Source organism: Electrona antarctica, assembly GCF_951216825.1.
Source record: "Electrona antarctica genome assembly, chromosome: 10".
Lineage (NCBI taxonomy): Eukaryota > Metazoa > Chordata > Actinopteri > Myctophiformes > Myctophidae > Electrona > Electrona antarctica.
In genome coordinates this window covers 14565146-14591160 of record NC_136791.1, presented here as the reverse complement: position 1 = coordinate 14591160, position 26015 = coordinate 14565146, and the positions used below count along the sequence as shown (strand labels likewise).

General features: G+C 42.6%; 1 protein-coding gene across 1 annotated transcript in view; it reads right to left on the bottom strand.

Moving 5' to 3' along the window:
* Positions 1 to 806: 806 nt before the first annotated feature.
* LOC306930652 (uncharacterized protein) overlaps positions 807 to 26015 on the bottom strand; it is a 118416-nt gene continuing 93207 nt past the window's right edge. Inside the window, exons 28-37 of the mRNA XM_079511725.1 lie at positions 21560 to 21604; positions 20669 to 20713; positions 20496 to 20558; positions 19456 to 19491; positions 15391 to 15435; positions 12957 to 13100; positions 9486 to 9552; positions 9225 to 9365; positions 1576 to 1653; positions 807 to 1090 (exon numbers count right to left, since the gene is read on the bottom strand). Coding sequence (XP_079367851.1) covers positions 969 to 1090; positions 1576 to 1653; positions 9225 to 9365; positions 9486 to 9552; positions 12957 to 13100; positions 15391 to 15435; positions 19456 to 19491; positions 20496 to 20558; positions 20669 to 20713; positions 21560 to 21604 — 786 coding nt within the window. The 3' untranslated portion in view covers positions 807 to 968. The remainder of the gene's footprint in view (positions 1091 to 1575; positions 1654 to 9224; positions 9366 to 9485; positions 9553 to 12956; positions 13101 to 15390; positions 15436 to 19455; positions 19492 to 20495; positions 20559 to 20668; positions 20714 to 21559; positions 21605 to 26015) is intronic.

Sequence of the window (26015 nt, the reverse complement as noted above, 5' to 3'; positions counted from 1 at the left end):
ACAAAGATATATCCAACGTTTGTAGCTGCTACAAAGGCTGGTTTCAACTTCAAATGCAAAGCTACAAATGTAAAGATTTCTTTGTATGTTTTGTGTGTGCAGTTGTGAACGACAGCATCAAGGTTTCTGCCCGACAGCGCTGACTTAGTACCAGGGGTCATCAATATGTCCGTCACATGGAAAAGACTTGGTCTTGTCCGTGGCAATTTTTTTATTACTGTTTTACACACCATTATATTGTTCTTATTTTGACCGTAAGACCCAATTGCTAAATGTCAAGTCTCCAGGGTTTCTTCAGAATATGTATGACAGTGATTTACTACGACACTACGGCACATTAGGAAACCACTAGTGGTACTCATATGAGCTACAGACCTGTTATGGTCACTCACATTAGGAAACCACTAGTGGTACTCATATGAGCTACAGACCTGTTATGGTCACTCACATTAGGAAACCACTAGTGGTACTCATATGAGCTACAGACCTGTTATGGTCACTCACATTAGGAAACCACTAGTGGTACTCATATGAGCTACAGACCTGTTATGGTCACTCACATTAGGAAACCACTAGTGGTACTCATATGAGCTGCAGACCTGTTATGGTCACTCACATTAGGAAACCACTAGTGGTACTCATATGAGCTACAGACCTGTTATGGTCACTCAGGTCTAGCTCTTTATGTGTTTCTGGTAATATTATTGTCCGCTCATTTTGTATGTCTGCGGGAAAAAGATAATTTTGACAAAAACAACGATTTCCTCTGTTTTGAAACAAATCATTTTAGCCACCAAAGAAAACAAACAACAACTGCATCCAGCTGCTGCAGTAAAGATGAACACAAAGCGGGTCATTTGTGACTCTGTCCCCACAAGAAGCCATTATGTGAGGATGCTGCCAGACCAGATATGTCACACTGTGGTACACACACACACACACAGTGAACCTGGATGTATGGAGGGTCTCTATCCCATCCTGCGGCCTTGTAAGGACGGAGTGGGACGACAGTCGCTGGGGTCACAGCGCCCGGGGGTCCCTTGGGGTCCCGTGGAGCCGGTCGGGCCTTGGATATTGATTCCGGATGATCCTTTTGAAAGATGAAAGTGAAATGTTTGCTATTAATATACTCACAGTGCATTTCCAGTTTGTCCAGAGAATTCAAAGAAGCGATTTCATACGTTAATTGTTGATTTTGTGTTTTGTATTTCGGCTACATTGAAAATGAGGGCCTGCCGCTCCGTACTCCGAGCTTAAATAAAGGTTATAATGATGATGATTCCAAGTCGTTTTATCAACACTACAGCAAAGTCAGTCGGGACACCACTGCTGTGGAGTGCATGCAGTGATAATGAACAACATACTGTATCTCTGCAAAAAGATGCAGTTTGGAGCGGATTTAATAGGCGATCTAGCGATTCTCCCGTACGCTCGCGTTCTAGGCTGCGAGGGGACTCGGGAGAAAAAAACCTGTACCAGTCTTTATGGGATATAATAACATCAGAAAAGGGTACTAAAACGGATTTGGGCGGATTTCTCCTTCCTACAAAGTGAGACATTATGCAGGGGTCTTACCTGAAGGTCCTGGTGGTCCTGGATCTCCTGGCAGTCCGTACCCGAGCTGACCTCGCTCCCCCTTCATACCTCTGTATCCTGAGGGGACAGACACACCAACACTCCGATTGGACTTCCGGCAGTACAATATCAAAAGTTGCACAATGTTTGCGTTTGCGTGGATGTTTGTTTGCGGTAAGTAGGATCAGTGCCAAAGTGCAGATGCTGTTAGAATGCAATGCAGACAGACAAAGTGCCAAAACATCTTCAGCGAACATCAACGTCAGGTGGAAATAGATGATTTCCTCCGAGCAACAATCAACATGAAAACGGCCACAACATCCTACCTAGCATAAACTGTGTTTGTGTGTTACAAGACATAGATAGAGCACTTTGGTGGTTGTTGTAGAAAAACAGGCTGCTCTAAACTCCCGGGTTTCAGACTCAAGGGCAGGCTTGTGAATAATACAAAGCTCACTGACATCCTGTCAAAACAAGATCCTTTAACAATCCGTCCTGTGTGTTTTGTGTTTGGCAGTGAAAGAGGCATGGTGGATGTGGCCGCTCTGTCAACTTAGAGGGAAAACGCTTTGAAGATTCTTCTCAGACTGAGAAAAGAGGCTTTCGTAATCACAAGGTCAGACACAGGGGTCACCATGGAGACTGAGAGCGATCCGAGATTAGCTTAATCAAAGACTGATTCCTGCGGAAAGCAATATCTGTTTATATGCTACGAGGCCACTGCCCGTCGGGAACATACGCCTCTCCAGTAATGAATTACCCATTGGACGAGTGCCATCTGTCTGCCTGTCAGTGGTGGAAAAAGTACCAACATGTTAGTAGTGGAGTAGTAACTAAAAAATGTACTTGAGTAGTAGTTACTTTAGTTTACACCACTGCTGTCTGTGTCATCTGTATGCCATATAAGTTGATCTCTGCATATCTGTCTCTTTTCTATCCATACATATGAATGACCCAACCGGCCAGACAGTTACGTGAGTGTGTGTGTGTGTGTGTGTGTGTGTGTGTGTGTGTGTGTGGGGAAGTCTGATATTTTTTAGATGTTTTGTATTTTCCAAAAGATGATTGTCGAAGGCCTCATACACATGCTGATCATATCAAAAAAATCACACCCGTGTGAACCGAGTGGTGCAAGGTCTTATATAGTCTGATCAGCTATGTCAGTGACGTCACACACTAACCATAGCAACCATGCTCACCTGTGCACGGACACGTACACAGGTACACAAACATAGATACAGACAAAGCTGGTTGTTGGAGTGGTTTGCACCACTCAAAAGACAGTAGGCTATTGAGCAGAAGCATAATATGCAGGAGTCCTCATCCCAGGCCATTACGTTTGTCACATATTGGCATAGTACACGAGCACATACTATCTAAAGGACTCTTCATCACTCCATGCAAGCTCATTCACAAAAATAAAAGCTGATAATTGTTCACGGTACAAAACAGCAGCATACCATCAGAATGTGTCGGGGGGGATATGAACGGATTTCCCCCATGAGGCATTTTCAAGTAATGGAGTCACAGGACCAGTGGTCGGTCGCACGGAGTGTGTCGGAAACATTGACTGTTAGACCCAAAGGGGAAACGCTCCAATGCTTACAAGTCATTGGACATCTCAGAGAAAAAAGGCTTATGGATGCTCCGAGAATGGGTTTCTCAGAGAGAGAGAGAGAGAGGCTATCCACGCATTTCCGCTATAATGAGACTTCTTCTTTCAACACTCACGGAGCCCGGGGCATTCATTCAGGAGGGTGGCGTTCCATGGAGGAAAGAGCACTGTACCTTAAGCACAAAACATACTGAACAGCAAGCACACAAGGCAAGAAGATGCTTCCCTGCCACTCTGAATTGGTGCGCTCGCTGGTAAATCGAAAATGCCATAGTGTGTCTTTACTCATTGAAAATGGATTGTAGAAAACATTGGTAGGGCATTAATGCATAACATATAGTACAAGGATGAGAAATAACCTTGCAACATGTGTGTGTGTGTGTGTGTGTGGGGGGGGGGGGGGGGGGGGGAGTGATTGATTGCATTGCCATGAAGCACCTGTTGCACAATCTAAGTAGTAGCGTTCACAACAATAGTCCGAAAAATCTCCCTTCACGCAGAGCCTAACAAATCAAGCTTTACTTTGAACAGCTGCTACAACAAGGGACACTAATTGTGGGATATTTACAACACTATACAGCACACTGCGCAGCATTTCTGAACAATATGCAGCTCACAGTCCAACATCATAATTACAGTTGCTGTATAATGTCACATGATCACATCATACAACCAGCAAAAACACATTGATATTATTTCATAACAAATAACACAATAGCCTTGTATAGGAAACTAAAAAGTCATATTGTGTAACATTCATTTTCTTTTTTAGCGACACCCCTTTTAGCTCCATTGTCATTACAGCGTTTGTTTAGATACGGAAGGAACGCTGCAACAGGAATGCTGCAGGGTCATGTACGGAAGGAACGCTGCAACAGGAATGCTGCAGGGTCATGGCGCCGGGGCATACTTAGTAAAACACGTAGTCAGAAATGGTATTCATTAGCGTAAATAATACATTTCCGGTACCTACGTCATTTCAGTGCCCCCGACACTCACAAATAAAAAAAATATGTTTCTGGTGTTTAGACAGAGAAGTTGTCAAAAACAAATGTATGTGGAATGGTTATTGTGACAAATATACTAGTGAAAGGTTATATCAAAAATAGCTTTTGTTTCATTGAAAATGTTACACAGTATGACTCTAAACAAAGCAAAACAATGATCCAATTTATTTAAACAAACACTTTAACACAAAGACTAATAAGACTAATGAGTCAGTTCAAAGAAAATAGCGAATAGATAAATAGTTAAATTGGCACAAAACACGCAAGAAAAAACAAAGAAACAAAAATCATTTAACACTGATATTCTCCAAGATAACAGCTTCAGAACACAACCCAAGTGAAATCAGAGCTTGAAAATAAGACGGTGGGTGGAACACAGGGGTTATTTTTCTCCATAAACTATTCATTTTGGCACGTTGGGGAAGATGTCAAATTGGATATTCCAGAGGAGCATCGTCTCCAGCGGAGGATGACGAGAAATAATGAGGAAATATTACCCTCAAACTCTCTCCCCAGCTGAGAGGAGGCCTGAGTCAACAAAGCAAGTAAAAGTTGTTGGATTTTTCTTATCAAGGGGAAATAACTTTCCTCTTTATTCCTCAATAAATATTTGTTTAGCAAAAGCTGCGTTAAGAATCATATAAAAAAAACAAGTAATTTGAAGCATAATACCAAAACACAACAAGCAAGACGTGTGTGTACTAGTGTAGTGTGCGACTGGCATTGACACAGCATTGACACACCAGTTTTAACAGGATAAGACTGTAAAAATGGACCCTGTGAGTTCTCTCAGGGTTTTTCTGTGTAGCTTATTTAGGTTGCAGCATGTGGTGAAATGAAGGTCACTCCTGTACTTCTCAAGACAGACTGCATAATTTACAGTATGACAGCACTTGGGGTACGGTATAACAATAGCACAGAAGAGTGTGTGTGTGTGTGTGTGTGTGTGTGTGTGTGTGTGTGTGTGTGTGTGTTGATTTTGACAACAAATATTGATTTAGTTATATTAGTAGTCATACTAATATAACTATAGTCATATTTGAGTCATCTTAAGTAAGACTAATTGTAAAATGGTCATGTGAGGTAGATTCAAATGCACAAAGAAGACAAGAAGCCATGGCGCTGGCAATGCATGTTGTTCAGCAACAGCACACGCTACATTCCTGCATGTCTCTCCAAAACGTTGCTAAAAGGCACAATGTAATTCATTCTAAAACAGGAGAAAATAGAGAAAAGGAGGGCTAGGGTAAGACTTGTTGAACGTTATTAGAAGGTGCTCTTTGGCTCAGAAAAGGGGAAAAGCATCCAAACAAAAACAAAAATGAATCCATAATTGAAGAGGGTAACATTTTGCCAACATGTGTCTACCCCGATGAAGGAAACCGTTGGGCGGAAACGTGTTGGCATTTTTAAGCCTGTTCAATTATGAACTAGCTTGACAATAAATATTTTTTTAAGCCTAAGAAGAGTGCCCTCATTTTTTTTCTTTTTTTGAATTTCTAAACAGCTTTGAGATGTCTTATGAAGCCTGACCAGCAAACTGTCATTGATGTTGGGGCGGTGTGGGCAGTCAAGTCCTAGCAGTTTGATAACAAAAAAAAGGGAAAAAATAAGTCCACCCTCCTTTCCTGCCTGTGCTCCTTTCTGTTTTCAGAGGTTTTCCCTTTTCGTGGAGCGAAGTATCAATACTGGGACCTCTTTTCTTTTCTGTCCACAACGATATCGCTTTCTTATTCTCGGGCCAATTCTTCGTCTGTCTTCATATTTCCCAGAGAGCCGCTGTGTTCTGCACCACACCGCTGGCCTTTCCTCTCCTTCCCGCCCCTCAGTCTGCTTTGATATATGGCTCTAAGCAAGAGAGAAAGACCCCATGAATCCCTACAAACACACTGTCAGTCCACATTTGTGCCCTCCTCGTCTTCATCATCACAGGTAATCTCTGCTGTGCTGTTGTGACTCTCTGGTTTATACACACACTGTGGTGATCTGGGAGCGTGGCTACCAGCTTTTCTCACCTCACAGTTAATCGTTTTTTTTTCTGTTTCTCTACAGTATTGGAATGGGACGATTATGGCTTTTGATGGTACAGTTATAGAGAGAGAAGCTAGAAAAAGTGCTCCTCGGAGCACAGGTCTCCGCCAGGCCAGGTGGGTTATTGTGGGCCAGCGATGTCCGCAATAATTCAGTTATTATAGAGCAGAGTGGAAACGCTACGTTCATGATGTGAGGCATTTTGTTCAAAGCGAGCCACTTTTGCAAAATTCAGATGCAAAACATCTTGGACAATCAGGATGGAAGATCAATAACGAATCTGTGTTGATCACATGACTATAGAGATAACGTGTACCGATTTGCGTGATGTCAGGACAAAATATGTAGGTGTAATATATAATATATATAGCCTAATAATTATATAATACTGTATATAATAAAAGTGTGTTTAGCAAACATCAGCCTGCTGGTGGCGCTATGATAGGCCACAGGAGAAAGGGGTGGTGAATGTGTGCACACAAGTTTCACGGCAGTCGGACACTGCTTTCATGATTTGAGGCATTTTGTTCAAAACTTTAGATGCCAATCTTAGCCAATCAGGATGGAATATGAAAACAGATCCGTCTTGACCTCTTGATCACATGAATATGGAGATAATGTGTACCGATTTGCGTGATGTTTGGACAAAATCTGTATGAGTAAAAAAAAAATGTGTTCAGCAAAATAATTGGCGGCCGGGTGGCGCTGTAACAGGACAATGTGAAAACGTGGACATTACTTCCTCAGCCTAGTGGGAATGTGCTTGCAGAGTTTCAACCGGGAAATTGGACAGGATTTGAGGCATTTTGTTCAAAGCGGACCTGCACTCCTTCAAACGTGGAAGTCAATCAGGATGGAACATTTAAAATTGGACAGATCCATCTTGACCATAGAGATACTGAGTACCGATTTGCGCGATGCCTGCACAAAATATATAAGAGTAATATAAAAAGTGTGTTTCGGTCGGACACACACACACACACACACACACACACACACACACACACACACACACACACACACACACACACACACACACACACACACACACACACACACACACACACACACACACACACACACACGGACGGACGGACACACACACACGGACGGACGGACGGACACACACACACACACGGACGGGGTGCAAAACAAATAGTCTCTGCCACTCCCTCGGCCTGGCGGAGACAGTAATGATTATTATGCGTAAAGTTCTTGCACAACACTAGGGATGTATAAAATCACATGAGCATTTCTAAATTAGAGTTTTTATTTTCCCCACAAAATGTTGGCTTTTTTTTCTTTACAAGTTGCTGCCTTTCAAAACACAAATAATACAATAGTCAAATAATGCAGTAGTCAAGTAATAATAAGTACAAAAATCATACATAAAAATAAACAACAATCTGTTTGGATGTAAATAAAAGCTACATGTCTGCAAGGTTCTTCAACTGTTATTAAAAAATAAATATTTTCAGTTCTACCTTTTTGGTTTTGGTTCCCTTTGAGGATAATCGATAATGTCAGTAAATTCAGGTAAAATGCAGACGTTGCTTATCCCGTGCCAATGCGCCACACGGAACACAGATGTCAGGGAATTAGAGGTCCCCACATAGGCTACAGTAATACTTCTCCCTTGCGAATAGGGCTTTACACATAATATATATAACACATAATACTCCTCCCTTGCCAATAGGGCTTTCAGCATTTAAAAATGTGTCCTTTTATCTCTGCTTAAAAATGTTATTCACAACTATTGTGTAAAATGTTTATTTGTTTTTTCTTCTCCATGATTATATTGAGCCTCTACGGCTAATTAATTGTGAAGTTTTTTTTAATAGTAGAAAAAATAGTCATATCCCTACTCTGTTTAAAGGAGAATTCCATACTAGAAGGCTTTCTTACCTTTCTTACCTTTCTTTGTAGTCGTTACGTCCCCACCAAAGGTACTTCGAAATAAGTAGTAAAGTGTGCCGCTTGGGATATTATTTACATTATGAAGAGAGGATATATACCAAAAAATAATCATTTTGAGCGATGGAAATAAGCAAATTAGCACAACACCCCATAGCCCCATTCAATTCCCATTCAATTCAATGCAATTCATTTAGGGCTTATGGTAGGGGAAATAGCCAATAAGGAGCTTTTGCACAAAATAACACCTGGACCTCTTTGGTGGGGACGTAATAACTACAAAGAAAGGTAAGAAAGCCTTTTAGTATGGAATTCTCCTTTAACCATCTTTGTCTGTTTGAAAATGCCAGTCGCGATGCGACACGTTGTGTGCTTGTAAATGGCTATTTTCAAGACATAAAAATAAATAGAAACGTGATGTGTATATATTTGGAATGATTTTGAAAACTTTTAACCCATTTAGACTGTGAGGCCGATTCTAAAAAATAAAAATAAAAACTTCTAAAACCTAACCTAAGTTTTCTGAAAACCTTCAGATTCATATTTGAAAAAATAAAATAATAATAAATAAATAAAATGTATAGCAACAACTAATGAGACACAGAGGTAGCTCCCCGATTGAAAGGTATAACAACGTCTACAGTAGGTTACAACAGGTCTAAATGGGTTAACAACGCTAAAGTTCTCTAATGGGGGGGTCCCTGGCAGACAATTCAAAATAGGGGGGGCCCACGCACAAATATACACATATACATATATATATATATATATATATATATATATATATATATATATATATGTATTTGTGCGCCGTGGACCCCCCCTATTTTGAATATATATATACTGTATATATTGTTTTTCTTTGGGGGGGGGGGGGTCCTTTTGAGAAAAAAGGTTTGAGAATCACTCATTTACTGTATATTCCGAGGCTTTCCCCCTGAACGGCGTTAAGTGTAAAGTGTGTTAAGTGTGTTATTTGTACTGTCTCAACATTCTAGCGGTTGTGGTTATGGCTGCGAGGTACAGTAGAGTGCGGTTCCCCAGCACTTTAGACGAGCGGCTCGTGGCCTCTCCTACAGTACCTTGGGGGCCAGGGGGTCCAGGGGGTCCCGGCTCTCCCGGAGGGCCCGGCAAACCGTCTTTGCCAGGAGGTCCCGGGGGCCCGTGTTGAACTTGTGTCGCTAAAATGTTCGCCGGCGTCTTCTGCAGCGCGGATAGTCTCTCTGTTAAGGAAAATAAAGATTTATTCACGATTTGGAATATCCCCAATGCACGGAGGTAAAATGTGCATGATCAATGGTACTTTTTGGAAGTTGTTTTCCAGAGCGAACGTTCCGTCGTACCTTCAAACACCTTCAGCACTTCATTCCGGATGAACGTTTTCATATCCTCCATGGTGCTGACGTGTTCCTGTGTGTGTGTGTGTGTGTGTGTGTGTGTGTGTGTGTGTGTGTGTGTGTGTGTGTGCGTGCGCGTGTGTGTGCGCGTGTGTGTAGGAGAGGGAGAGAGACAGAAACTTCACCAAAAGGTATTTAACAGATTAAGAAAATACAATTAAGAGACAGCAGCAGTACTTCATGTTTTATTCATGGTGAAACAGCAGCACTGGTGATGAAGATATCGCGGCATAATAAATACCTTACTACCTGCCAACTACCTCCGTTCACAGATTGCTTCTACAAAAATAAATTAAAATAAAATAAAGTTTTCAAAGCTTTTGTGTCATTGAAAACATTGTAGACAGAAATGGAAATTGCCATTGGAAACTATTTTATACTTTTATACTTGCTTTCTGACTGCTCAGTGCAATCCCACATAGCTTTGCGATATGCCTGCCATGATCCTAGCTAAAGGCTACATACAAGCGAAATGGATGTAGGAACTCGGAATGCATCGTTGTTCAAAGCATTGGAATCGCATGAAAATATCCCCATCCTTATGCTCATCTTGCGGCAATGAGCGTTTCTTTTTGTTTTTGTGGAGGAAGACACATTGCATCAACGCCCACCGTCTGTGTACAATTTGCAGGGATAGCTGAATAAGGCCATATTGGAAATGTTCTGCCATGAAACCGGAGTGAACATATAATAATGCAATATTGGAACAATCTTCGTAAGTCCCATCAGCTTATTCCCTCAGGCGGACACTACACTACAGCCTCCCACCCCCTGTGCAAGCTTTACAGGGGAATTTCACTTGAAAACACTGTTCTGGTCTATTCAGGCTTCCGTGTGCACCGGCACCCCAGACATTTTTTAAGTTGTCCATTTAACTGACACACACCTACGGTATATAAGTCCATTGATCATTCATCAAGCTCCATTTTATAATGTGTCCATGACAAATGTCCCCCCAAGGGACAATAAAGTCTATCCTATCATCCTATGATATCCTTCTCCAGGCCACCGCTCACTGTGTAACACTAGTACAAAGATTTTTGCGATTTTTAATAAACGTATAAACTTTGCTCAACCAATTCAAACCGGCAAAGCATCTGTGTAATTTTAGATTTCTTTGGCTATTCAAAGAATGTGATAATTTGTGCAAATCTTTGAATATATATATTTTTAAGCTAACATTTTGTTACTCAAATCTTTGCTTCTGGGGGTTCCTGGAACAAAATATTTTGAAATGGGGGTCGGTGACCCCTTGACATGAAAAGGTTTGAGCACACCCGACATAGAAACATAAGGATTTAGAAGACATTTTGTAGAATCGGCCTCAGGTCTTAAAGGAGAATTCCATACTAGAAGGCTTTCTTACCTTTATTTGTAGTTGTTACGTCCCCACCAAAGACGTCCAGGTGTTATTTTGTGCAAAAGCGCATTATTGGCTATTTCCCCTACCATAAGTCCTCAATGAATTGCATTGAATTCAATGGGGCTATGGGGTATTGTGCTAATTCGCTTATTTCCATCGCTCAAAAATCAAAATCAAAATATCCTCTCTTCATAATGTAAATAGTATCCCAAGCGGCAGACTTTACTACTTATTTTGATGGAAATAAGCGAATTAGCACAAAAACCCAACCCCCATTGAGGGCTTATGGTAGGGGAAATAGCCAATAATGCACTTTTGCACAAAATAACACCTGGACCTCTTTGGTGGGGATGTAACAACTACAAATAAAGGTAAGAAAGCCTTCTAGTATGGAATTCTCCTTTAAAGGGTTAAGGCGTTATATGCAATATGTATACAATGTCTGCCATAGGGAGGTCTGATGCTCTGCAGAGCTTTCTGGTGGTCTGTATGTATTTCTATTTTTCTCTTCTTCTCATCTCCTCCCCGACCTTCTGTTATGCTCAGCTGACCTGACTCACTCGCGAAAACCTCACGTACATAAATCTGTGACCTCACCCTCCCTAGTGTTAAAGTGAAAAAATTGCTACAGCAGCACTGATCCTCAACGGTCAAAATGGAAACGTTACGGGTCTGTAACTCAGAAAGTGTTAATACACAGATCCTTACATACATCCATACATTTGTACACTCAGAGTTAAAATAAACAATAAGGATTCTTAACACAATCTATACCAATGTCGAGATTTCTTGTATATAGCGTGCCTGTGCCAGATGGCGAGAATGTCCTCATTCTTTGATTTAAAGAAATCCAGAATGAATACTATTATATTTACCGTATTTTAGCTTCCGGTGAGGGATGATGTTAGGAGCTCAATGAAAAATCTGAATATTAGCGCTTCTGACGCTATAGTGAAGGGGATCTACTGTGGCTCCAAAATGGCCGATTACTACTTCCGGTGCATTCTGTTGGCACTGGCGACCACAGTGCCGGAGTCAATGGTGGCATGTAATCGGTTAAATTGGGGTTCCAGTACAGTTTAATTCAGTGATTCTCAAGCTTTGCCATTTCAAGCATCCCCAGTGTGAGATAGATTAGGTCACAGACACCAGCGCTGTGTTATACCATAATATATCCCTCCCACGTGCGCGTATAGGTCACCGAATGAAATAACTGCTCTATTGTTACCGGGTAAGTTAATTTGTGAATTACTTTGAAATTGAAATTTGAATGGCCAGCGGTCACTATCACCTCAAGACAATAGCCACACGTCACCTCAGACGCCACATCATCACGTGAAAAAGGCTATTTGAACTGAAGTCTACATTCTTGCTGCCCCAGCCCCTCCTCCTGCGTATCAGATATGCCTTTTTTGAGTGGTGCAAACCACTCCAACAACCAGCTTTGTTTGTACCCGTGTGTGTACCTGTACCCAAAAAAATGAGCATGGTTACTATGGTCACTGACATTACGTCAGACCACAGCTGTCCATTGTTCTTGGACGGTATACTACTGTACGTACTGTACATAGAGTAACACGGTAGAACACAACACTAACGGACAATTTCCCTTTTTGAGTGGTGCAACCACTCCAAGGAACAGCAATGTCCCTATGTCCCTATGTCCCTATGTTTAGAGTACCAATGTCCCTATGTTTAGAGTACCAACAGGGGGCACTGTTGCACCACTCCCTTCAGACCGGTCTGATTTCTTTTAATCTCTGGGACCCAAATTTACAATTATTGTAAAATCCTCAGTGTTAAATTAACTCGAGAGCGTACAAATGGAATGGCTCCATGTGGTTCCACTCTCAGAGTTACGGAGCCAAAAGGGTTAACTGGATCCCCTAGCGGTCTCCCATAATGCCGACGCTGAGAAGAACCAGTGCGCTACAGCACTGCGGTTAGTGTTATTTAAACCGACTCCTGGTCCTTTTTGGCTGACGTGCCGATTCTGACCATCTGGGAGAGTACTTTATTTACTGCCCGATCCACCACTTTCATAACCTACATACCAAGAGGCTGATGGTCTCCAAGGAACCGGGAGGGCCGACATCTCCTTTTGGGCCTTGAGGTCCCACCGGCCCAAAAGGTCCATCCTCCCCTGACCGTCCTCTCTCGCCCTGAACGCCTCTCCCTCCAGGAATGCCAGGGTCACCCTGCCACACACACACACACACACACACACACACACACACACACACACACACACACACACACACACACACACACACACACACACACACACACACACACACACACACACACACACACACACACAGTGTTTCAATGGATTTAAAGGCGCAGTACGTGATGCTGTTAGTGTTAAACATAGCTCTGTACTCTGGTAAGTATTCATTGCTTTAAAGCGTTTGTTCAGTAAACAGGCGTCTCCCCGACCGTATCTCCTGCACTTTTAGTCAACGGAAAATGCATTTTCGGCTCGGGATATATGCCAATTTTATCCAATCAGGAGGGAGTACTATGCAGCGTACAGGATAAACAAGTGAAATTGGATGTGGTGACACAAAGACATGAGCAGACACATTTGGGAGTTGAACACTATAAATGGGTACTCTATTCTGATTGGCTGAAATTGGCAAGCCACCTGAAAATGTATTTTCTGTTTATTAAAGAGCTGGAGACCCCCATGTTACTGAACAGAGCAACAACAAGCAATTAGCAATCAAAATGTTGTAGAACTTTAACTATTAAAAAACCCCAAAAAACATTGTTTTAAAGGTATATTCAGTGATTTCACTTAATTCAAATATCACTTATTTTTTTGTTTTGTTGTGATAATCCTCCCTACTATAGAGTGTGCTGACCATATAAGGAGTTCCTCCCTGTCCCCAGTTAACCCCTGGGGGTCAAAAAACCATAGGTTTCGTTTTTGGCTAGGTGGCCCAGCCTTCATCCAATCAGGATAGAGAGGGGCCTTCCGCCAATCATGATCAAGCAGGGGCGGGCCTTGGTGTGTGTGCTGTTGGCCTGTCATGTGTCCCCCCCACTGTAGTGCGTGCATTACAGTGGTGTTACCTCGTGTTACTGGGCGGACCGGGAGGTTTTCCAAATCACCCAAATCACTGAATGCTCCTTTAACTAAATAGTAGCCAGACTGTTACCTCTTGCAATTTTCAAATGCTTCCGTCATACAGTTTGGAGCACGGAAACTCTGAACATGAGCAAGCAATAAAGTGGAAGTGAAGCCTCCTCCCCACTTCCCTTCACAGTCGCGCAAAACAATCAAAATCATCTAAGCATATATAGCTTGCTGCTTAACATAAATGGATATATGGATATATATATGAACGGAAATGCCAGCTTCCTTGCTCCGATTTCGGGAGGTATAAGATTCCAGATTCTATATAGCAGTCTGAGATTGTGGAATAGTTGTCTGGCTACGCGAGAGAGACTAACTAAAGAATATCACTTAGACCACCTTTTAAACAAACCCTGGCCATGCTGTTTATTCACATTTAGTTCCAGGGGAGATCTATACACATTTCCTGCACAAACAAGGCCAGCACTGACATCACTCTATTTAGGCTAGACATCCACCAATGTGGTCCCATTAGACATGCCACGCACAATCACCAATTACTCTCTGTGTGTCCACTCAGTCACCTCTCCCGAGGGACTACACAGGCTATTGCAAAGCCATGAGTCTTACTTTCTGTCCCGTATTATCCCACATTTGGAATGGATTACTGTACAAGGTGTGGCAGAGCTCTTTAACTGAGACTTTTAAATACAAAACAGGACATTTGCATTGAGCATTAAACACTTTTGATCTCATGCGCTGCAAGGCATTAGTCTTGTTTTAATACTAAGGAGAAAAGAGGAGGAAACTTTAAATTGCTATTCATGGAAATTATCTTTAGGTTCTGTCCCCATGCAGCACTCTTTTGTATCATCCTTTTGGCTTACTGTACCACGTACAGTAAGGGTACCATCTAATGGTGGCAGCGGGGGAAGTGTCTTGAGTGTACAGGGTTTGATGAGGGCCTAATATTCAGGCCTGTTGAGAACTCTAGTTTTCGCCGGCTGCCGGGCGCGGCTGTACTAATAACTTTGGGGCGGGTTTAAATGGACAGGTATCAGTCAAAAGGGAGACATCGAAGAGGACGGATGGAAGGGGAAGGATCAACATATCGATTGTCAGAACAGGTCAGCTCCATATATGGAGATCTAAGGGTTTGAGGTCAGATGTAGAGTTGCTGGCCAATATTGATGACATTAGGGATCTCCATATATGGGCTTAATATTGATGACATCAGGGATCTCCATTCCTGATGATGTCACGTGATATCACGTGACGTGGGGGTGACTAACTAATTAACTGACTGGAAATGTACGTTTTCATAGTATATGCGACCTGGTCGCAAAAAGTTTCCAATTGATCGATCAAACAGGACAATAGAAGCCGATAGACAGGTAGGTACTCACCCTTTCTCCCTTGGATCCTCTGTCCCCCGGTCTACCTGTAGCACCCTGGGGAACAGAAACGAGACAGAATGGGTGTATTTGACTATGTACAGGTGCACTGGTGTGAAGAGTACAGGGAACATGAGGCACTGACACCAACTCTGACCCTTCCACGCGAGGAGGGCTGTTTGCTCTTGGGAGAAGTTACGCTCTAGTGACTCCTCTTCCATGACAATGTGGATATTATCAGTATAAGCACACTGTCAGTGTTGCCATTTCCACTTATTATATTAAGCAACCTTGGCCTAGTCGCTTCTTTTGGGCTCATTTTCATAGACGTAGTTGCTTATTTCTCTCGCAAAACACTGCTCTCAAAGGTGATGAAAAACATTGGCCGAGATTGCATCCACCTACAACACCAAAATGCCAAATGTTAGAATATATGTAGGCTACTGTATCAGCACAACAGCAACGACATGTAAAACCCTTTTCACAAGCCTTGAATCCCCCTGATGAACTTGCACCTTAAGAAAGGTTTGCCTTTTCTTCTCTTAATGCTCTTAATGTTTTTCTACTATATTTGTGTGTTGTTTTATCATTGACTGTCTAGTATTGCTGTTTCTTTTTACTGTATAGCTGTTTTTTCTGAAGCACTTTGATACGATGGGAGTTGTTTTTAATGTGCTATACTGCATATAAATGTGATTAGATTTGATGTACAGTATATATATGCTTCACCCGCTGCTATCATCCCTCATTGCTCTCCTGTTATTATTCCCACTGTGTGCTGCTCACTGACTGCATTCATTCATTACCTCTGGGAGCTTCTTCGTATCAATTTCCTGCAGGATTACAGGAGCCAATGCAACGAGACAATGTGGCACGACATCCCTTTTAATCCATTTTGGGCGGAAACCCCTTTTGGTGTTAGCATTATGTTATGCTTTTGAAAAATAGCAGATCTACAAGCTCATAGCGCGCCACCGAGTGGCGCGCTACGAGCTTGTAGGTCTGCTATTTTTTAAAAATCGAAGAACGACTGACATAGAAACATAGCTTTTTCAGAAAACTGTCATGATTTAGAAGACATTTATAGAATCGTTCCCAGGTAAAAATGGGTTAAAAGCAAAATAAGCGGGCATGTCTTTCTGAAGCCACTCCTACTCTGCCTGCTTTAATCTGCCCGCACTCCGTATTCCCCCAACGCAACGCCTGATGGGGGGGGGGAGGGGGGCTTAAATCTATCATCGTGCCCACTGAAATGTGCTTCCCCGAGCATTACATTAGAAAACCTCAAAGCCAGTCAGTTGTGAAGCAGTGTACGTGCGAGCATGTGGCGGTGGAAAGTACCGTGGCTAAGTACATTTTACTCAAGTACGTTTTGCTGTCAGGCTGAAACCTCTTATCTCCATATTTTAACGTTTTGTGTGTTTTGTTTTTTTAATGTATTCGGGCACACCTACATCACACCGCCAATCTGACTGATAGCCTATGCCCGTTCATTGCCCATATATGGAGATCCCTGTATCTGCCGGTCCTTGTCCCCTTTACGGGGGGATAAAATCTGATCGGCAAGCTCAAAGCGTGGCATGAAGTGACACGTTTAGAGCTTGTAGACCTGACATGTTTTATGATAGTTTTGAACTGGAATCCTGCAAAGTTACCATGTTGGACATACAGTACTGTATGAGGTTTCCACCTGACAGATTTGACTTGTAGTTTTGAGGTATACATTCACTTGTGAAGTGGGGTTTCCCCCAGTGCTTTATGTACATTCTACTCCACTACCACTATCAGAGGCAAATGTTGTACTTTTTACTCCAATTATATTGGAGTAAATTATATTGGAGTAAAAAGTAAAAAAAAAATATATTTGGCAGCTTAGTTGTTATTTAGCTGATTTTTGATTATTACAAAACATCTATTAACAACTTACTGTAAGCCTTATTTTATAATAGATTGTTTCTAAATAATAATAATAATAATAAATGTAATTTACTACTCCATTACATCTCAGACTACAGCCATTTGAAAATAGCCAATCTGCAAGCTCACAATGCGTTGCATTGTGAGATTGTAGATCTGCTATTTTCAAAAGATGTGTATACTTTTTATTAATTTGGACATTCTGCATAATGAGTACTTTCTACTTTTGGTACTTTTAAATACATTTTGATACCAATACTTTTACTGAAGTAAATGTTGAATAGAGGGTATGCGCGTGACATCATCATCAAACCCGGAAGTTATGCAGGAATGTCTACTGAGTGGCAAAAAATTACTTTCTGGCCTTGACAACCCATGCATCCAAACAGAAAAGTCTGATTGCATTAAACAACGTTAAACAATGTTAAACTCACTTTGCATGTTGCTTTGCCACTCGATTTGCCACTCGATGTGCCATTCACTTTAAGCATGCGCATACCCTCTATTCCGGACTTGTAACAAGAGCAATGATACAGTGGTATTGCTGCTGGCAACGAGCAGGAATGGATGCAGGGGCAAAAGTCACCTGCTAGATGGCACTGTGGCCCCACCGAAACCGCCAGAGGAGCCCAGAGGCAGAACCACCAGAGAGAGGACACACAGTGAGAGTGTCTGTGTGTGTGTGCTGCAGTGAGTGTCTGTGTGTGTGCTGCAGTGAGATGTTGATGGAAGAACAATAACTAAACAAAAAAAATAAACAGAGAGGAGTCGACCCTGTCATTCAAGTGTTGGATGATAAAGTCGTACTGCAATATCAAAGCGACAAACAGTATTAGTCAGAGACCTATTTCATTCAAAAGAATCTGACTGTATTATCTGTTTGGTATGTCTATGACTATGTTAGTTAGATCGTTGTACTCTACAGTGTACAGTACCCACGGTGTCTAATACCACACATGTACAGAATGTGATTTAGTTGTTGTTTAGACAGATCCTAGGTTGATTGTCTACCTGGCATCCTATAGTTTCAAATATACAACATGCTATCTAGACAGATGTTAGGTTGATTGTTTTACCTGGTATCCTAGTTAGTTTCTCGAGGCACTACACTGTTCTCTATGCACTCTATGTGATTATTTAGTTTATTGCAAGTCTGCTAAACGCCTAAATTGCTAATTGTAACACGAGATTTTAGATAGGGTAATCACCTCAAAAACAGATCTTACTGCATCAATATTTGTTTTGATCGTTATAGGTCCATCTAAAACCCCCATTTCATCTCATCTCAAAGGGTTAGCCGCTCTCTATTACAATTGCAATTTTATCATTGCCCGAAGGCATTAACTGTATAATTAGGATGAAAAAAAAGAGAGTAAAAGTCAACAAAGCCTTAAATCTGCAGGATTCCATTTAGTTGTTATCACTAAATGCTCAAATATGCAAATAACGTCTAATGCACTCTCAGGACGCCATAGCCTGGGGGAAGGGAGATAGAAATCTGCTGTGCCATCTCTCTGTGAGCCGGGCTGATGTGAAGCACCTTCTATGAGGCACCGGGTTGTCAGCGCAGGGCTCGGGGACCCAAGCAGCGGTCCAAATTGTGCTCTAATGGGTCTGTAACTCAGAGAGTATGGAAACAAATGGACGCTTAAGAGCCCATGGTTCCATTTGTACACTCTCAGAGTTAAACTAATTCAGTGATTTTTTTAAATAATTTTTTTCATTTCAAGGGTCCACCAGTTTGATTTTTGAGGGGCCCCTCCTATATACAGGTTTAATGTTTGTCTTTAGTTCAATGTTTGTTTTGTAAACGCCATTGACAATGAAGGGAAAATGTACGTCATAATGTGCCTCATTACGTCATATTGTCTCTTTATTGTTAATGGGAACAATGGCATTTAATGTTTGTGTTGGCATCGTTTGTTTTACATCACCATTACATTACATTTTATACAATTTCTCATCTCTGGGACTCCCAGTCGACACTGTACAATTCATCAGTGTTCATTTAACTCAGAGAACATACAAATGGAACCAAATCTGGTACCATTTGCATGTCCCATCATTGGACCCCTGGTGGTGGGTTCCCGGACCCCTGGTGGTGGGTTCCCGGAACCCCGACGTTGAGAAACTGTGCTATATAAGGAAAGGAGGACTCACCTCATATCCAGGAATTCCATCTTTCCCAGATCTCCCCTGCAGCGCAAAAGGGAAACAGACGCAAAGAACAAAGACATTATTATTATTCCCAACCTTCGATTGGATCGGCGCTGTTGCACTCCTGGTAATCTCCACGGTTAATGAGACATATCTCAAGCATGCCGTAATAATGATCCTGATTGCCATGATGTGAACACCGTTCCATTCTGTGCTTATTATACAGGCGAAACACTACAGAAACCATCTCTGATGGTTCATTATATACAGTCATGTAATGGTCGTGCAGAAGAAGTGATGGCTGACATGGTTATTTCTCCGTAATATATCGTCCTTGAAACGTTGCACTTTGTCCACGTTATGTTTAAAAACAACAATGCGGTCGTGGTCGGGCGGACACCTTGGACATCGTAGCCAAAAATGCCCTTACTTTCAGTGTTAATTTTTACAGCAAATTCTGATTTATTCTTAGTCTTCGTATGTTGATTAACACACCATGTAGTTTTAGTTGTTTAGTCTTAGTCGACTAAATATAAAAAACCTTTTAGGGTTTTAGTCTTAGCCTTAGTCGACAAAATTAACGACAAAATTAACACTGCTTACATTTCGGGAAATGGATCCAAATTGGATCCAATGCCGTTATTATTTAGTCACAAGCTCCTGTTAATATGTCGCGTCTTGAGCATTGTGAGCTTATAGAGCGGCTATTCTTGTGCCACAACGTCATAAGACAAAGTACAAAAGACGGCATTCATCTATGGAAAAAAAATCAGGCAAAGACGGCATAAAGAGAAATATGGAGCTTGTAGATCGGCTATTTTCGCTTGTGTAAGTGTAAAATAGGGCATTCATTTATTTTAAAAAAAAGAATAAAAAGAAAGATGTCACAAGGGGAGATAACAAGGTATCCGCCCGACAGCGACGAATGGGTACAAGTCTGCTGACGCAATAGGAACAAGTGAATGACCCAAAGCCCCGACTCCACAATGGATTTCAGAGCATGGGACCTCTCCTGAATAAAGAATTGAAGGTAGGAACCGTACAGGAACGCCTTGGGGTCCCTCGGGCCCTGGGAATCCCGTCTCTCCGATGGGCCCCCTCTCACCCTGTCAGGGAACACAGGAAAAAAGCCCTGGTGTCAGTCAGTCAGTCAGCAGTGACAAAGGGATGACGCGCAGATTGACAGCTGAAAGACAAGTCAAAAGCTTGGGCTCACCGGCTCTCCTGGGATCCCTGAATCTCCGCGAGCGCCAGGCTTCCCCTGTCAATCATGAAGAGAGCAGTGCGCGTGAGACAGGTTCCTCGGCAGTGTCACTCACACTCTCATTTAATTTACGATTTACAATTTGAAATGTAGGCATTTAGCTGACGCTCTTAATCCATAGCGATTTACAGTAAGCACGGTAAACATGAGGTAATACATCAAATGCATAAACATTTTTTAATCTACGATCATAGATAAACCAATAACCTAGCATCAGTCTAAACAGTATACCTTAATGTCAAATAATCTACTGTAGAATCTGTACATTGAAACTATGAACACTATAGGATACCAGGTCAATAGTGACCTGATATCTGTCTACATAACATGCCATCTAAATTACATTTTAGCGCTACGGCAAGTGCTGGGAGTGAGTCTGCTGCAGTTCTAACTGCAATAGGGAGTTCGTTCCACAGTTTTGGGAGCCACAAAGCCCTCCGCTTCTCAGGGACGTTCTTGTTTTAGTACTCACAAGGGATGCATGATATTGACATCTTGGCCAATTGTCGGTTAATTACACGGTTAAATAATCGACCGATATTGATGTTACAATGCAAGCTTCCAGTAGGGTTTACTTTACACCAAAAAGCATAAAAAGTGCATAATGTATTAGGACTGCAGATGCATAGTATTAGCTCAACTTGCAATCAATATTGCATAATATATATTGTAGATACCGACATGATGGTAGATGTATCGTGCATTCCTAGTACAGTACAGTACAGTACAGTACAGTACAGTACAGTACGATGGTACATTTACATTTGGTTGCAGGTCATTCATCTACTTCAGGGTTGGATTTCAAATGGCAAAGAAGAAATGAGAAAAGAACAACTGACTCACGGAAGGCCCTGATATTCCTGGGATGCCCGGGAGGCCGATATCTCCCTGTGGGAAAGGGAAGAGTTCCAGCAGTCTTACAATAGGTGCCAGAATGCGTAGAAACAACCACATTACACCCACATGCCTTTTGAACCAGCTGCTTCTTGGAATATTCTTGAGAAAAGGGCAAATTTCTTTATTTATTTTTTAAAGATAAAGACTATATTTTCTCTCTCTCCAAAGTGTTCCAGATGATGCACAGTAGAATACTGAGGATTTGTGAGAGCACTGCACGACCTTCACTTTGCTTTTATGTTTTAGCACTCTGCTACTGAGAGATCCTTTAGCACATTTCTGACAATATTCTCCTCTAGGACGATTCATATTCGCTGTAAAGAGAAAAACTGAAACAATGTGACAAACACACATGTACACACACTGACTGACACTCACACACACACACACACACACACACACACACACACACACACACACACACACACACACACACACACACACACACACACACACACACACACACACACACACACACACACACACACACACACACGTGTTGCAACATTTGTATTGCCATACTGTACGGGCGGTGATGTATATTTTGATAGCTTATGCATCTCAACATATGTCATAATTGTACACATAATACTTTGGCTTATAGGAGGTCACATTGAGTCCCATCTGGGATAGCCAGTCACTAAAGATGGCGCAGGGACACTTTGGGATAGTCAGCTATCTTAAATAACAGCTGTGAGTTCTTCCTGTCATATATAGTAGGCTCAGTGACTTTTACCACCCAAGGAATGCGTTCAACAGAAAGACCCCTGTGGTGACTGATTGCTGACTCTGTGGTAGCTTGTTGACTAAGCCTTGAGGGTCAACAACACACACACACACACACACACACACGCAGGAACAGGGTGACACCCACATGTTAAGACTGTATAAGACAGGTAGGGGATCAGTAGAAGAGTGTGAGTGAGATACAGAGAGAGACAGAGAGAGAGAGAGACAAGGGGGGCCCTGCATGAGATGCAGGCCTCAATATGATGGAACGATGATATCTGTAACCTGTCTGTAACTGATGCTGACCAATAAATGGAAATAAGGATTATGTGCCTGCCTGGATCTCCATATTCATTCTCAACGAGCAACTTAGAAAAATATCCACAGAACCCTGAAGAAAAGACACATCATAAATGGCGCCAGACGTTGGAGGGTGGATGGTGAGGAAAAGTCTGGGGATTTTTCTGCGCCACGCGAGACGGACCTGCGTATCTGTGGATTTTTTGTTGCTTTTGACGTGACTTTGGATGGGACCTGGGACTGAAGTTAGGATGATGGAATAGGTTTGTGATTCTTGTGTTAAGCGTACGTGTTAGGGCCATAGTGTACATCTGGACGCTGTGTTAGGCAGGTTATTGGTTAGGTTAGTGATTAGGTACTTGGAGTCTGCTTCTGTTAGGGTGTTGACAGGGTTTAAGAGTTAGATGGTAGTGTAGCTTATGTGGTATGATTGTGCGTACATGTGTGTGCTAGAGCATCTTTGTGAGTTGGGGTTGAATGCCGCATGCTGGGGAGGCCTTTTTCTTTGTCTTTGCGACGGAGCGGGGGAGGATTTTATGCTTTAGGCTTGGGTGTTATTATTTGGGTTGGCCTATAGTATTATTTTTTCTTTTAGGTATTTCTGAAGCATGTGGGACATGTTTCTGAGGGGGGAGTAATATAGATATTAAAATGGGGATTTAATTCAGGTTAAATTGGCTTTAATTTGGGGGTCCAAGCTAAATTTAGGAGGTATAATTGAGAATACATTTCTCATTGTAAATGATCACATTTAGGATATTTCATTTATCCTTTGTAAAATTAGATAGGTTAATTTGGATGGTTAAGCATACAGGTTTTTTATTTTAGTCAAAGAAATATAGCCTGCAGGGGTAATTTGATTCTGGGACAAAACAGTTGCTTAGATGTGAATGAGGGAGCGATTGAGTGCATTTGACGCCTGTATGGAGTGCATGCAGGGGGGTCAATCTCTTCCCTCAGTCAGTGATTTGACTTGCTAGTCTAAAAAGAAATATAGAGGCATTTCTATATTTCTTTGTCACTGTCAGTAGTTTTCTCATTTCTTTATTTTACACTTTCCTGTGTGAATGGTGAGAGAGAAAGTATTACATGTTTTTACATGAGTTTGTAGACTATCTACTCATTCTTTGGGGCTAGTATGCAAATGAGTATGCGTGTCTGTGTGAGGTGAGAGGAGACTGCAGTCAGAGTACAGAGTGTATCACCCAGAATTTATGACAGTGAGTGAGATTATCTACAATTTAGTAGTTATGGCTGCCACTCTAGTGCGCATTGTGCAAAACAAATTCTCATCTAAGAATATTCCCAGAATTTCAGAAAAATGGCATCAGATTCAAGTAAAAATAGGTCGACAGCTGAGAACGAGTCATATTGACAGTGAGGAGATGAGCAGGAAATTGTCCGTACCATTGTCTCCTGTGTCAGTACTGCCCGATGAGAAGATTTCCGCTGATTGCAGCACAGACAACCAGTGCATTGACACTGAGGGTCACAGCAACAACTCAGCACAGACTGAGGTGGACAACAGGGACGTGAGAACATCTGAGCAGTCAAAACCTGGGCTACAAGCAGACTGTATTAAAGAGGAGCTGGGATCGGTCCGGCGCCTGAAAAGGGACTTGATCAGTGAATTGACTGTGTCGACGAGGGCACACAGACATTTTCTGCGTATGATTGAGACGCAGTTGAATGGACTTTCAGTGAGGGAGAAACAGTTGATCGGTGATCTCAGTGACAAGGCTGCACACAGCCACAGTTTACATGGAGGTGATGACATCTACGGAAGGACAGCAAGCCCCAATCCGGCCATGAGCGGCAGCAACCTGTCACAGGAGGAAGTGAGGGGGGACGCTGTCATGATGCTGAACTCTCTTGGCGATAGTCTCACTGTTCTTCATGGGCAGATTTCTGAGGCGGAGAAGAGTTTTCGGGAGAATATTGAGGATTCAGCCGCTACTACGTACCTGGCGGAGCGTTTGGCTGGATTGACTGCTCAAGAAAAAGACTTGGTTCGATTGTACAATGACCATTCTGATGCGTTGAAAGAGCTGGAGAGCAAACACTGCCGTGACAGAGCTGCTGGACGCACGGAGAAACGTGTGTTACCGAGTCACGACAGGGAGAGTGGGAGTAAGAGGAAGTACTTCAACAAAAGTGATGAGGATTTTGAACAGGACAGCAGTGATTGTGAGAGCCATTCCGGCACTCGCACACGTTCAAGCCGGAGACGTGTGAAAGACTCCAGGGGGGCCTTGAACGAATGCCCATGCAGATCAAAGAGGCCCACACCTGACATTGATGATAACTGCCCCAGGATGCTCCCGGTGCTGGGGAAGGGCAGACATATGGAATACAAGCCATGGGCGTCCGTCGACATGACTGACATTGTGCGTCAACTTCCCCTTTTGCGGGATGGTGCGCACCGCTGGATATTGAAGTTTGAGGACCTTTTGATTGGGACAGAGCTAACTGTGGGTGACTTAAAACAACTTCTGGCAAATCTGATTGACATAGACGGCCTAGATGACATTCTTATCCGTGCGGGACTTCGACTGTACGCATGCACGACGGCTGGAGACGCAGACCTTTTCTTGAGTCACAGAGGAGCACTATGGCGTGTGCTGAGAGTCTTGTACCCCACTGTCGTACATCCGGATACGATTATGATATCTCCGCTGGGGGTCTCCGAACCACCACGTAAATATGTCGCCCGCGTGTACCAGGAATGGATGGATGCCACAGGAAAGGACCCTGAGCGTAATGATTTAGAACGGTCTATTGTCCACTCAAAAATTGAACAAGGTCTTCCTGAGAAAGTCAGGGCCAATCTGCAGACAGTGGTTGGCCTGGCGAAATTGCCCCTTGCTCTGTACGCGGATCACATTGTACACTGCGTTGGACTTGCTCGCAAGGAGGCAGATGAGCAGGAACAAAGTCACACAGAAATGGTTCGACTGCTGACCAAGACCCAGTTGGAGGGCGCACAACAGATCATACAAGCGGCTGTCGTGACAGCTGGGGTTGAGCCCCAGGCGGCTCCTGACCTACCCAGTGCACCCAGGGTTGACAAGACTCAGCCCGAACAGTTTCGTCCACATAATCCCAAGCCGAGTGGATCACGTTATTACACAGGCTGTTATAGGTGTGGCGATGTGACGCACTTGCAGCGTTTTTGCACGGCTGTTTTGCCACAACCACTTCTGCCATGGAGAGTACGAGAGACTCCTGGTTTCGTGGGGCCACAACAGAGGACGCAGTGGCAATGGGGATGTCAGCCACCTGTGCGACCCTATCAGGGGGCAGTACAGCCACAGACACGTCACAGCCCGGAAAGCTGGAGGATGAGAGGTGTTTGCCATAAATGTGGGATATA